This window comes from Carcharhinus amblyrhynchos, chromosome 10, assembly GCF_965287045.1.
Source record: "Carcharhinus amblyrhynchos chromosome 10, sCarAmb.v2.hapA, whole genome shotgun sequence".
NCBI classification, from domain to species: domain Eukaryota; kingdom Metazoa; phylum Chordata; class Chondrichthyes; order Carcharhiniformes; family Carcharhinidae; genus Carcharhinus; species Carcharhinus amblyrhynchos.
The window spans coordinates 73,044,556-73,056,758 of record NC_137333.1 but is presented as its reverse complement, the minus strand read 5'-3'; the positions used below and the strand labels follow the sequence as shown (position 1 = coordinate 73,056,758).

The window sequence follows — 12,203 nt, the reverse complement described above, 5'->3', positions numbered from 1 at the left end:
GAGTACTCGATGATTTCAGCATGGCACCTTCAGGCAGGGCTTGATATTCTGCTGTCTTTGTTGATTCCTCACTTGTGATTACTGAATATGGCCAGTGCTGAATTTACAGAGTGTATTCTATTAATCGGCAATACAAAATCTGCCTAGGTGACTGGGGGAGTTGTGGAGGGGGGGATATGAATCCTCCTCATGGGCTTCCTCAGTACTATGTACTGAGAGTTTGGATTTAATCCATGTGATCTTTAATATGAGATCAAATATTTCTCATATAATTTATGCCTCTGACAATGCAGATTAATGGATACCATCATGATGTCTTTGTAATCATTCCCCCTTGTGTTTCCATCCTTTGTTCAAACGGCATATTGGCAAGATTACGTTCTAGTTGCTATTTGACTATTTACTCATAAATATTAGTAGGAGCAAGAAACCGTGCCAGACTCCGATCACTCCCGGGATATGAATGTGACATGTTCCAAGCAGAAGGATAAGAAACAGTTGTGAAACCTACTGGTTAGCTGTGCAGTGATTAATGTGGGGCTGGATTATATGCTGAGTGTGGGCTCCCCACACTCCAGCGTAAATGTTGGGGGTAATCCAGCTTCCATTTAGCAGCTTAACTAGTGTGAGCTGGGACTTACATCCATATCCAGGAGGATGCCCTACATCGTAGAGATGCCAGTTGGAGGCTGGCAACTTGGCACTCAGGCAGTGCCAAGTAGGAGCAGTGGCTACTGCAGCAGGACAAGGAGGGGGCCTTACATATTGGACCTGAATATTCAGGGTCTTGAGATCTTGCTGAGGCCTGTTTGGCAGCAATGCAGGGTCGAGGTGGGCTTGAGGCGGAGGGTGCGGGGAGTCGGTGGTGAATTTGATGCTCTTGGCAGACAAAACTGTGGGAAGGGACCTACAATTGATGCAGAAGGTCCAAGAAGGAGGCACCCCATTTCACTGACCAGCTGTCCAGAGTTAAACTGCTGGCTATATGTTGGCCAAACCCTCTCCTGTCACCTGACATATTGGAGTGGACGTGGGTTGAAGCCCTTATTTGTGGGCATTAATTGTCCACTTATGGGCCTCAATTGGACTGTAGTGGGGTGGCTCACTCGAAACTCTCTGACTACCCCCTCCCATAAAAATGTGGGGCAAGATGGTAGGAGGTATACTGCCAATGGCACAGCACCCTAATTTATGAGTTCACTTGCCAGTTTTCCTACCTGTGGATGACCTGTGAAATTCAACGCAAGGTAACAATTGTGTAAGCTGGGGGTGGGAGGGAGAGAAAACAGCCTTTGTGTTTTATAATTGCTTTAGAAAGACAGTCAAATCTGCCCAACATCCTTTGCCTCATCAGTCACCACGCTAGCACAACATTTCTTCCAGTGGGCAATTGCTAATTCGAAACAGAATCAACTTTGTGGTTTTCTTGCTGACCAGGGCAGTTCATGTTTAAGTAATTTGGTGGAATTCTTTGAGAACATTACATGCACAGTGGACAATGGGGAACCTGTGGATATTGTGTCTGGATTTCCAGAAGGCATTTGACAAGATGCCATACCATAAGATAAAGGTGCACAGTGTTATGGGTAATGCATTAGCATGGACAGAGGATTGGTTAACTAACAGAAAGGATTGGTTAACTAACAGAAAGGATTGGTTAACTAACAGAAAGCAAAGAGTGGGAGTAAATAGGTGTTTTTCTGTTTGGCAATCAGTGACTAGTGGTGTGCCTCAGGGATCAGTAATGGGACCACAATTGTTTACAATTTACATAGGTGATTTGGAGTTGGGGACCAATTGTAGTGTGTCAAAATTCACAGATGATACTAAGATAAGTGGCAGAGTAAAAATCTCTGACTATCCTCCTCCCATAAAACTGTGCAGAAGATGCTACAAGTCTACAAAGGGATATAAATAGTCTAAGTGAGTGGGAAAGGGTCTGGCTGATGGAATACAATGTTGGTAAATGTAAGGTCATCCATAGTGGTAGGAATAACAGGAAAATGGACTATTATTTAAATGGTAAAAAATTGCAGTATTCAGCTGTGCAGAGGGATCTGGGTGTCCTTGTGCAAGAATCATAAGGAGTTGGTTTGCAGGTGCAGCAGGTAATTAAGAAGGCAAGTGGAATTTTGTCCTTCATTGCTAGAAGATGGAGTTTCAAAACAGCGAGGTTATGTTGCAGCTGTACAAGGTGCTGGTGAGGCCACACCTGGAGTACTGTGTACAGTTTTGGTCTCCTTACTTGACAACTGGAGGGAGTGCACAGAAGATTCACTAGGTTGATTCTGGAGTTGAGAGGGTTGGCTCATGAGCAGAGTCTGAGTAGACTGGGGCTATACTCATTGGAATTCACAAAAATGAGGGAAGATCTTATAGAAACATATAAGATTATGAAGGAATAAAAGCAGGAAAGTTGTTTTCACTGGTGGGTGAAACTAGAACTAGGGGTATGGCCTGAAAATAAGGGGGAGCAGATTTAGGTCTGAGTTAAGGAGGAACTTCTTCACACAAAGGTTTGTGAATCTGTGGAATTCTCTGGCCAGTGAAGCAGTTGAGGCTACCTCACTGAATGTTTTTAAGGCAAAAATAGATAAATTTTTGAACAGGAAAGTATTTAAGGGTTATGGTGAGCGGGCGGGTAATTGGAGCTGAATCCATGAAAAGATCAGCCATGATATAATTGAATGGCGGAGCAGGCTCAAGTTGTCAGTTGGCCTATTCCTGCTCCTTGTTCTTGTGTTCTTCTTCATGCTGGTGGAATTTCCAGTCCCACTGCCGTTGCATTCCCTCCCTGGGCTCTACAGCAGCAAGGGGTGCATTCAATGGGAAACACCACCAAGAATGGCAGGCCCAGAAGATTCTGCCGCCAGCCAATGGCAGGCCACATCCGCATGGAAAATCCCGCTGTAATACGTTTTCGGACAAAATGTCTTTGACCAAAGTCCCTTCACCAGAATCCCTTTATTTCAAATCTGACAACAGCATACAGAGTGCTTTCAGTTAGCAGCCTACACTAGGACCCCCAGTGGGGCTGACACTCCTGGTTAAGTATGAAGCAACAGGCTCCCTGATTGGCCCATCAATTTATCTCTTAATCAAGGAGTTCATATTCTAACAGGCCAAGCTCAATTGCCTGATTAAAGCCATTACACCCGCTCACTGCCTTAACTACTAGTAGTAATCCACATAATTTATGCAGGTAACTTTTTTTTAACCATTCGTGACCAGTTGGTTAACAAATAAAGGTGGTTACCGACAGGAGAAATGCAATAGCAATGTAAATTCTTTATAGCAGCCTCACACAGGCTTTAAAATGATTTACAAAGTCACTAAGTGGATTCCTAAGCACAAAACACGAGACTGTGTGCTACCAGTGTGATCATTGCCATCAATGCAGCAACAATGCTGAGCAAGCTTCAATGTTCGACAGCGACATGGCTGAAAAGAACAAGTGCTGGATTATCAGAGGCCAAAATCTAAATGTTGTCACAGTACGACACTGGATCTGTTACACACTCTGATTCTGGTATGTACTGCACTGTTTCAGCAATCCATGTTTTGTGAGATTTCCAACCTTTTAACCTTCTGGACAGATACAGAAAGACACCAGTCTTCTGACTCTTATAGTACAGACACCAGAGGAAGATCTACCCCCAAACAGCAGAACTTCAGAGAAAGAGACTTATTTTCTGGCAGATTCCAATCTTCAAATCCAGAGAGAGAATGAGAGGCACTTTTCTATAACAACTCCATGCAGGAACTCACTTCATTTCTCTGTGTAAGCCTAATCAAGCCCTCCTCTTTTAAAAAAAACCCTTGGGGGAAACACTAAGGAAACAGAACTGCATTAGTCCAGATTAAAAGAAACACACTAGCAATTAAAATCAATAATGCTGCTTCAATAACAACAGGGGCTGTCGGTTACAGACAAAAATACTGCACAAGAAACATGACACAAATATATTTTTTAAAGGCACAGTGACACGATAAAAGGCTAATGAGAACACTCTTGTACTCAAAATGATACTTGTAACACTACTTCCGCTTACTTCAATTTCAATCCTTCTTTAGGGCAAAAATAAACTGAAGTAATGTCTTAATTGTACAAGTCAGTCAGGAGCTTTTCAGTAGCATTGTGACCTGTGCGATACCACCGGTGAATCTTGTAACAGTGATCTGAAATCATGGGTGAAGAGGCCGATTGAGAATCTGTGTGTGAACGTTCCTCTTTCCCTGCCACAGCCAACTGAACTGGCAAACCTGGAAAAACAAGAACCACTTGCTGGTGAACCTTCACCATGTCATCTATAACAGTCATCGACTCAAACCTTTCCTGACCTTTCATAGCATAAACAAATATGGTGTCATGTCTGCAAATGACTCTTCTGTGTTGCAGTCTCACAACCAAAGATACTGGACCACTTTTTGGTTTAAAAATATTCTTGGTAACCGCCTCTGGTTCTTACCAAAGCTAACATAAATCTAATCTCCTAGTTTGAAATGTCTCTTTTTGGCCTGGTGGTCGTGTCCCTCCTTCTGCTTCTCTTGTCTCCTGTTCACTTTTGCTCTGAGATCTGTATGAAATAGATCCAGATGGTACTTTGGCTTTCTACCCATCAACAAACGAATTGGAGACAGCCCAGTTGTGCATTTTCCCAGTGGGACCACAAAATGTAGATGGTTCTTCCTTTGACACATCTGGCTAAGTCTTAACAACATCCTCAGTCACCTTTTGTGTGCTTGATCTCTTCCCAATTCAATGGAATTTTCTCTGCTGAATATATCTACTGTTGATGGCAGCCATTTCCATGCCCTGCAATATTTCCCCAAGCCACCTTAAAGGTAAATGTGGCTTCACTCAACAACGCTGGGTGCTGTTCTTGTTAACGCCACAGACCATTCTATCTCTGAGCATATCTTCTAAAACTGCTCCAAAATCAGTGTTCTGTAAGCTGCCCTATTTCTGCCATTAAGTTAGCTACCAATTGACCTGCTTCTCAAAAATGGCTATGAAATTTGAATCTTTGAACATTCACCGAGGGCTTCGGGTCATGGTGAATCTGGACCAGAGAAAACCAAACCTGCCAGTGAATTCTCCCCTGGCTTCCATAGTGCGGCATTAACTAATAAGTCTTTGCCCTACACACACTCAGGAGAACAGAGCATTCACTTCATCTTCGATTCCATTTGCTGGAATGAAATGCTGCAACCACTCCCCATGTTCATCCCAGTCCTCATTTCTCTCACTGAACTCACCAACTGTCCTGAACATAGCCATGGTGCTGCTAACTTGAAATTACATTGAATGAACACACTACGTAAGCTAACTACTCGCTCTATGCAACCCCATGTTGCCACGCTGAATATTGAAAACCTTTGTTTTTTTCTTCTTGCTGTTTTCTCCACATTGCCAGAGTGACCCCAAGGGCAATTCTCCCAGTCCATTATGTTGCTTGAGTAACACCGCGGGCCGGGAGACTTCAGTGGGGGGTGCTTTGCGGTGCTATGGCCTCCGGAAATCAGCACGGAGCTGATTACAATATGGAAATCGTGATTTCCATGTGATTAGTGGGCCCGGGACTGAATTCTCTGGGCCCACTAGAGTCTCTACCCAGGGGGTGGGGAGTCGGAATGTGAATGATGGAGGTTGTGCGGCTGGTCTGCGATCAGGAGGCTGGCAATGGGGGGACATGGCATATGTGCCAATCTTGGTGCTGATAGATCGGCACATGCGCAGTGGCTGGCTCAGCGCTATGCCGCTGATATCTCCAGTAGGAATAGGCCCTGCCCACAGATTTCCAGAGCGAATCCTGCTAAAACACTCTGTGAGAACAATCCAGAAATCACGCTTAAAAAAAACAGTGGAATTTACTTCCATTTTCCTGCACGTTGGGAACTTAGAATTTTTGTCATAGTAACTTGAGAGCAAAAACAGGAACTTCTTTATATAAATAAATAACAAAATTTAATAATATCAGTAATAACTATGAAAACAGGAGCACTAGTAAAAGAGGCCTTGCTTGCAGAACGCTATTTTGCAGATTGAGAAGCTCTCCAAAACCCGCACATGGTCAACACCCTCAACAGGTGCCAGTTCAATATTTACATAGGAGAAAGCCTTATAAGTTCAATCTGCACTCAAATTGACATACTGTAATACCTAATTCAACTTTTTCAATGGTATATTTTGGTCATACCTTACTCTATTTCAGTGCTGCTTGTATTATTTTAAGGTTACCAGTTATGTTAATTCAACTCATTTTATTTGTACAGAATTTAATCATCTTGCTGCTGTCAAATTTCCTCTTATTTTGGAATGAAATGCTCTGACAATCTTTCTTTTTCTATCCTATTTTGGGCTGATGTCCATTCTTTTGTGTTTTGTATCAACTGCAAATGACCCAAAGGGTTAGTGTAACCTTATTGGAGTCTTTCTCAAATCATTTGTTTTGTGATTCATGTGCTACCCCTTCAGTCCTTCTCATTAAAGTTTATGTAACCATCCATTCATAAAATGTGTCATTCATTTTGAGACATTTTGTACTTTCCAGTCACCCAGTTGCACTATCTTTCTTTCTAGTTTCCCTGGCTGTTTCTACGCCCTATACTGTAGGGCTAAACGTGAAGGCATTTAAAAATGCTGGGTGGTAATGGATGTGTAGCAAATGCTTCGGATGTCATTGTACCTCTATTGATTGACCCTTTATGAATATATTTTCTAAATTTATACAGCATATGGAGTCCCAAAGCAATACCTATCATCACATTGCATGATGCGATTTGGAGGTAAGAGAACATAATTCTCAGCAAACATCTGAAGCCTTTAAGTTAAGGATAACGCAGTTGGTTTCTCATAAGGTGTCTGCTTCAGTAGGCCAGGTCCGAGGGATGTGTTGTGCCCACTGTAAATGAGTGAGGTGCAGAAACCTGAATGGATCTGGCTCGTTTTCGCAGCATTTTATGATTATGTTATGAGCTAATGTAGAAGCAAGAGGTGTAGGCGGAACGCGGTAAGGAGGTAACCAGTCCTTGACCAGTATGGTGCTTTACATAAAACAAATGAGTGAGGTGCAGAACTTGTTAATTTACCTGAAGCTCTTTGCAATACATTGAAAAGAAGAAATTAGACTGAAAGCTGCCATATCACTTTGTGATTGTGTGGCCCATTTGAGACAGTTAGAATCATACAGAGCAGAAGAAGCCCTTCAGCCTATCAAGTCTGCACTAACACATTAGAAACAGTTGTACCGTACAGTTGGTGGAAAGGCTTTTGTGAGGCATTCAAGAGGATATTTGATGATTCTCTGAATGGAAACAATGTGCATGGTTATGGGGAAAAGGTAGGAAAATGGCACTAAGTCATAGGCCAAGATTTAGTGGCTTCATGACAGTGTATCTCTCTTCCCCCGCCCCCCCCCCCCCGCTGCCACTGCAGCTGCAGATATAGCAGGCCATTTAAATTGCCGTTCACTTCAATAGGACCATACTCTGGTACAAAACTCTGGTGCGGCCGCACTTGGAGTATTGTGTGCAGTTCTGGTCCCCACATTATAGGAAGGATGTGGAGGCTTTGGAGAGGGTGCAGAGGAGGTTTACCAGGATGTTGCCTGGTATGGAGGGGAGGTCCTATGAGGAGAGACTGAGGGATTTGAGGTTGTTTTCGTTAGAAAGAAGGCGGCTACGAGGGGACCTTATTGAAACATATAAGATGATTAGAGGTTTAGATAGGGTGGACAGTGATAGCCTTTTTCCTCGGATGGAGAAAGCTAACACGAGGGGGCATAGCTTTAAATTAAGGGGGGGTAGTTATAGGACGGATGTCAGGGGTAGGTTCTTTACCCAGAGGGTGGTGAGGGATTGGAATGCCCTGCCTGCTGCAGTTGTAAATGCGCCTAGTTTGGGGGCGTTTAAGAGATCAGTGGATAGGTTTATGGATGGAAAGGGTTTGGTTTAGGTTAGAGGGTCATTGTTTTTTTAACTGGTTGGCGCAACATCGTGGGCCGAAGGGCCTGTTCTGCGCTGTAGTGTTCTATGTTCTATACTATCCCACTAGGTAGGAGGGGCTTTAAAATCCTAGTCATGGTGCTCATTCAGAGAACCATGCAGATATGATGGGCCGAATGGGCTTCTTCTGCAGGGTGACAATTCTGAGAGGCAGCAGCTGAGCCACTGGGCAGGAATATCCAGCTTCTGATCTGCTCTACAGTACAAACCTGCACCAAGTCATAAAGGGGAATTTGTTTTAAATCATCAAAATATTTTAGTGAGACCAGCACATGTTGTCACTGATGCCTCATTTTCAGTAACAGCTGACAAAAAATTGGATGGACTTTAAATCAATTAAGGATCCACATCTACCAGACCTCAAAGAATTTGGAGATGTTTAAATAAATGATAACAGAGGATCTATGAAACTGCCTTTCTGTTGCAGTAAAACAACTCTGGTACTTAGACTTGAATTTTACAGCTCCTCCTCCCAAAGTAAATGGTAATTTAAATGCCCCTCCACATCCACTGGCGGGGCGGGGAGGGCAGACACACCGTAGCAAGGCAATAATGTTCTAGTCTTGGAGTAAATCTAGATGTAATTTGGGTGTGTATAAGCCTCCTTTATGCTTCAACAGTTTCTCAACAAATGACAGTGTCAGCAATTTGTTACTTTGCAAACGACACTTCATCTCAAAATACATTTGGTGGTACTCTACTGCCTCGCTTGCCATGGAATCAGAGCAGGCAAGGGACTGACAACGGAAATGTTCATTGACCTGAATGTAGCTGAACCTGGCCAGAAACCCACCTGGACCAGTCACATAAATGCTGTGGATACTGGAGCAGACCTGAGGCTGGTTATTCTTAGCAAGGGACTCACCTGATTCAGGAAAGCTTGTCCACCATCCACAAAGCACAAAGTTAGGGGTATGATAGAATTCTCTCCTCTTGCCAGCCTCCAGCATGCTTAAACAGCACGTATCCACCACCTTCAGTGTCCGTTCCTCTGGCTGTAATATGTACCATCTATAAGATAGACTGCAGCAATTCACCAAGATGTTTTTGACAGCATCTTCCATACCAGAAACCTCAGCTATGTAGAAGGACAAGGGAAGCTGGCACATGTCTATGCAGGTTCATCCCCAAGTCATCCACCCTCCTGAATGGGAAATATAATGCCTTTCCTTCTTTGACTCTGGATCAAAATCCTGGAATTCCTTTTTCGATAGCACCACGAGCGTGCCTCCACCACATGCCAACATTAATTCAAGAAGATGGCTCACTACCTGTGGGGCTGGAGGAGGCAAGGCCATGCGTGGAGAAATTGAATATAAAGGGCTAGATACGCTGAACCATTGGCCGTCAGCAGGATCTTCTGGTCCTGCCAAAGTTTGCGAGGTGGTACAGTGGTTAGCACTGCTGCTTCAGAGTGCCAGGGATCCGGGTTTGATCCCGGCTTGGGTCACTGTCTGTGCTCTCCCTGTGTGGGTTTCCTCTCACACTGCAAACATGTGTCGGTTAGGTGGATTGGCCATGCTTAGTGGGGGGAGAGTGGAGAGAGCTTGCAGCGAGCTGTGGTCTCCATCTTAGAATCGAGTTTAATATTAAACCTTGTCCAACCAGAAGCTTAAGCCATGGGGGCGAGGGTGGTCACTTACCTCATTCCTCAAAAGCTTTCTTGGAAAAAAGAAATTGCACCTTCGTGTCCAACGATGTGTAGATTAGGTGAACTGGCCATGCTAAATTTCCCCCTAGTGTCCAACTATTACCTTTTTCAGTAATACCTGAATTACCTTTTTAGTGGACAAAAATGTGTAGGTTAGGGGGATTAACGGAGAAATGTGTATGGTAGTGTGGATAGAGTGATGGTGTGGACCTGGGTAAGATACTCTGTTGGGGAGTCGGTGCAGACTCAATGGGCCAAATGGCTTACTTCTGTACTGTAGGGATTGTTATGGAAAAGTCACCACTTTGGAGTCAGACTTGGAGGTTCAAAAACAGCTTTATTTGGACAAAGCTTTGGGAGAAATGCTGACACTCTGCAGTACAGGCAGCCACCATCTCAACTACACAATGGTAGTTGAGCATCTTTTATACACTGTTAGATAATAGGCAGTACAGACATTAGCCGTTAGCACATCGACACACGTTGAGTAGACAAGTGCGGACATTGACAGCACATTGTTGTACATAGAGTAGATACATTTATGCAGTTATGTCCTGATCAATGGCTGATCTTGTTATATACATTTATGCATTTGTGTTCCCCCAACAGTGGCTGATCTCGTTATCAAACTCATTGTTCTGGGTCTGCTTTTATCTCAAGTTTAAGGTGCCTCAAGGTCTGATCTGTTTCCTGCGGTAATTTAAACACTACAGGTTTTAACCCCGTGTACTGTCTGTGCCCAAAGTCAGTGCCTCTTAATGTCTTTCCCCAGAATCCATTTTGTGCCAGGTAATCATTTTGTGTTCTGTAACTTTGATTTCACTCCAACAGGATTCTATGATAAAGATTTGAAGGAACGTTCCATTCAACTGCAAAGGGTGCTATTCTAAGAGTGGCACTGAAGATTTTTTTTTGCCTTCAGAGTTTTTTCTGTAATAAACCATTCCCCCTGTATTTTCTTCGGGAACTTGACAGGTATGTTTCGACCAGAAACAGTGTTATTATAACATTGACATTTTCTGGCTGCAAACTGCAGTGGTTCCTGGTATTTGGCTAAATTTGAGACAGCAGCGAGTTATCAGCCTGGTTAAACCTGTGCTGCATTCCTATATTCAGCTCCGATTACTGTTGTGAAAGCACCCAGTATCCTGACGTTTGTTAGCACAATAAACGCTGCACAAAGTGAAGCACTTGGATTACATCATGTTGGCATTTCTCCTTGGAAAAGTCAATTCATCTTCGAAATAGGAACTTATTACAGGCTTTCTATGCCAACCCAGAACGGATACACAAGGTTTTCTGTCAATTTGTGGAAAACCTTATTAGTTTTTGACTGCATCCGCTCAATATCCTGTAACTGACTGATGTATAATTACCAGCCCTCTCTTGTCAAAGGATTAGTCAATAAATCTGTGCTGAATCTTGGGTAGTTGATTGGAATAGACTTGCTAAACTGATGCCAGCAATCAAAGCAATTCCTTGTGTAGAATAAATGATGAATTCATTGGATGTGGCTATCTTTTTACCGCTCAGTTTGAAAAAGTCATAACACAGATGTTATTTCACTAACGTTCCCTTTGCTGAATGGGTTGACTCCTTGCCGGGGCCTGATACTGAAGCTCTGTACTGGAGCTCGGTGCTGTGACTGTCAGGTGCTCCCCATGTTCCTCACTGAGCGTTATTCAGTACTGACAGTGATCTGTCTAGTTAACAATGGAGGGCTGCAGATCTGAGTCCGATTCTGCCTTCCACTGTCTTCTGATCTGCTGGCCTCCAGTCAGAGCTGTCAGGCAGTAATTAGGAGCCGGAAGCCATGTTTAGTTTCCCTCTAACTTGCGCCAATGCAACTAATTATTCAGCCTGCTGCTGTCGTGGAGAAAAATTATATTCGGGGCAGATGGAATCCAATTCGTTTAAAGTTTTTTTAATTATTAGTCACAAGTAGGCTCACATTAACACTGCAATGAAGTTACTGTGAAAATCCCCAATTCATGTACTCAGGCCAGCTGTTACTAATATAGCAAACTGATTAGGAATCTGTTTTCTAAGTATTGAGTGTACAAAGAGATTTCTCCTTTTTCCCCTGAGAAATAAGCCTTTTTCCATTGACACTGTGACTGCCCGCAGTGACCTGCTAACACGGCATCGAGCAGTGTTCAGAGACAGCTGAGTATGTTTATTTGAATGCCTGAGCAGGACAGCACCTGGCACAATGACAGGGATTCACCGCCAGTGCTTTTATTCATTCCGCTGTGCACTTCTTCCAAACACTCGACAACAGACGATGTTCTTCTTTCTGAAGTGCTTACTGAAGTGTTACCGAACGCAAGAGCAAATTAAGTTGTTGGCTGTTGAATCTCATCACTGTCCACAAGAAATTAGTATTCAAAGTTGAGACTGCCTTGAATTCTTATTGTCTAGTAGCGGTTACTCGACAGGTTTTCTTTCAAGGGGAGAAGCCACTTTATTCTGGATTTAGGCTGTTCAATGAGACTGTACAGCTCCAAAGGTGTGTGGGTTAGGTTGTTTGGCCATGGTAAACTGC

At 43.4% G+C, this 12,203-nt stretch overlaps 1 protein-coding gene across 3 annotated transcripts in view; it reads left to right on the top strand.

Annotated features, from left to right (window-relative positions):
* Positions 1–12,203, top strand: part of sacs (sacsin molecular chaperone) — a 127,520-nt gene that overhangs the window by 94,382 nt on the left and 20,935 nt on the right. The window contains exon 10 of one of the 3 annotated variants that reach the window (XM_080197338.1): positions 6,736–6,789. The exons of the other annotated variants lie outside the window; for them this stretch is intronic. Coding sequence (XP_080053464.1) covers positions 6,736–6,789 — 54 coding nt within the window. The remainder of the gene's footprint in view (positions 1–6,735; positions 6,790–12,203) is intronic. 3 annotated transcript variants of the gene reach the window in all.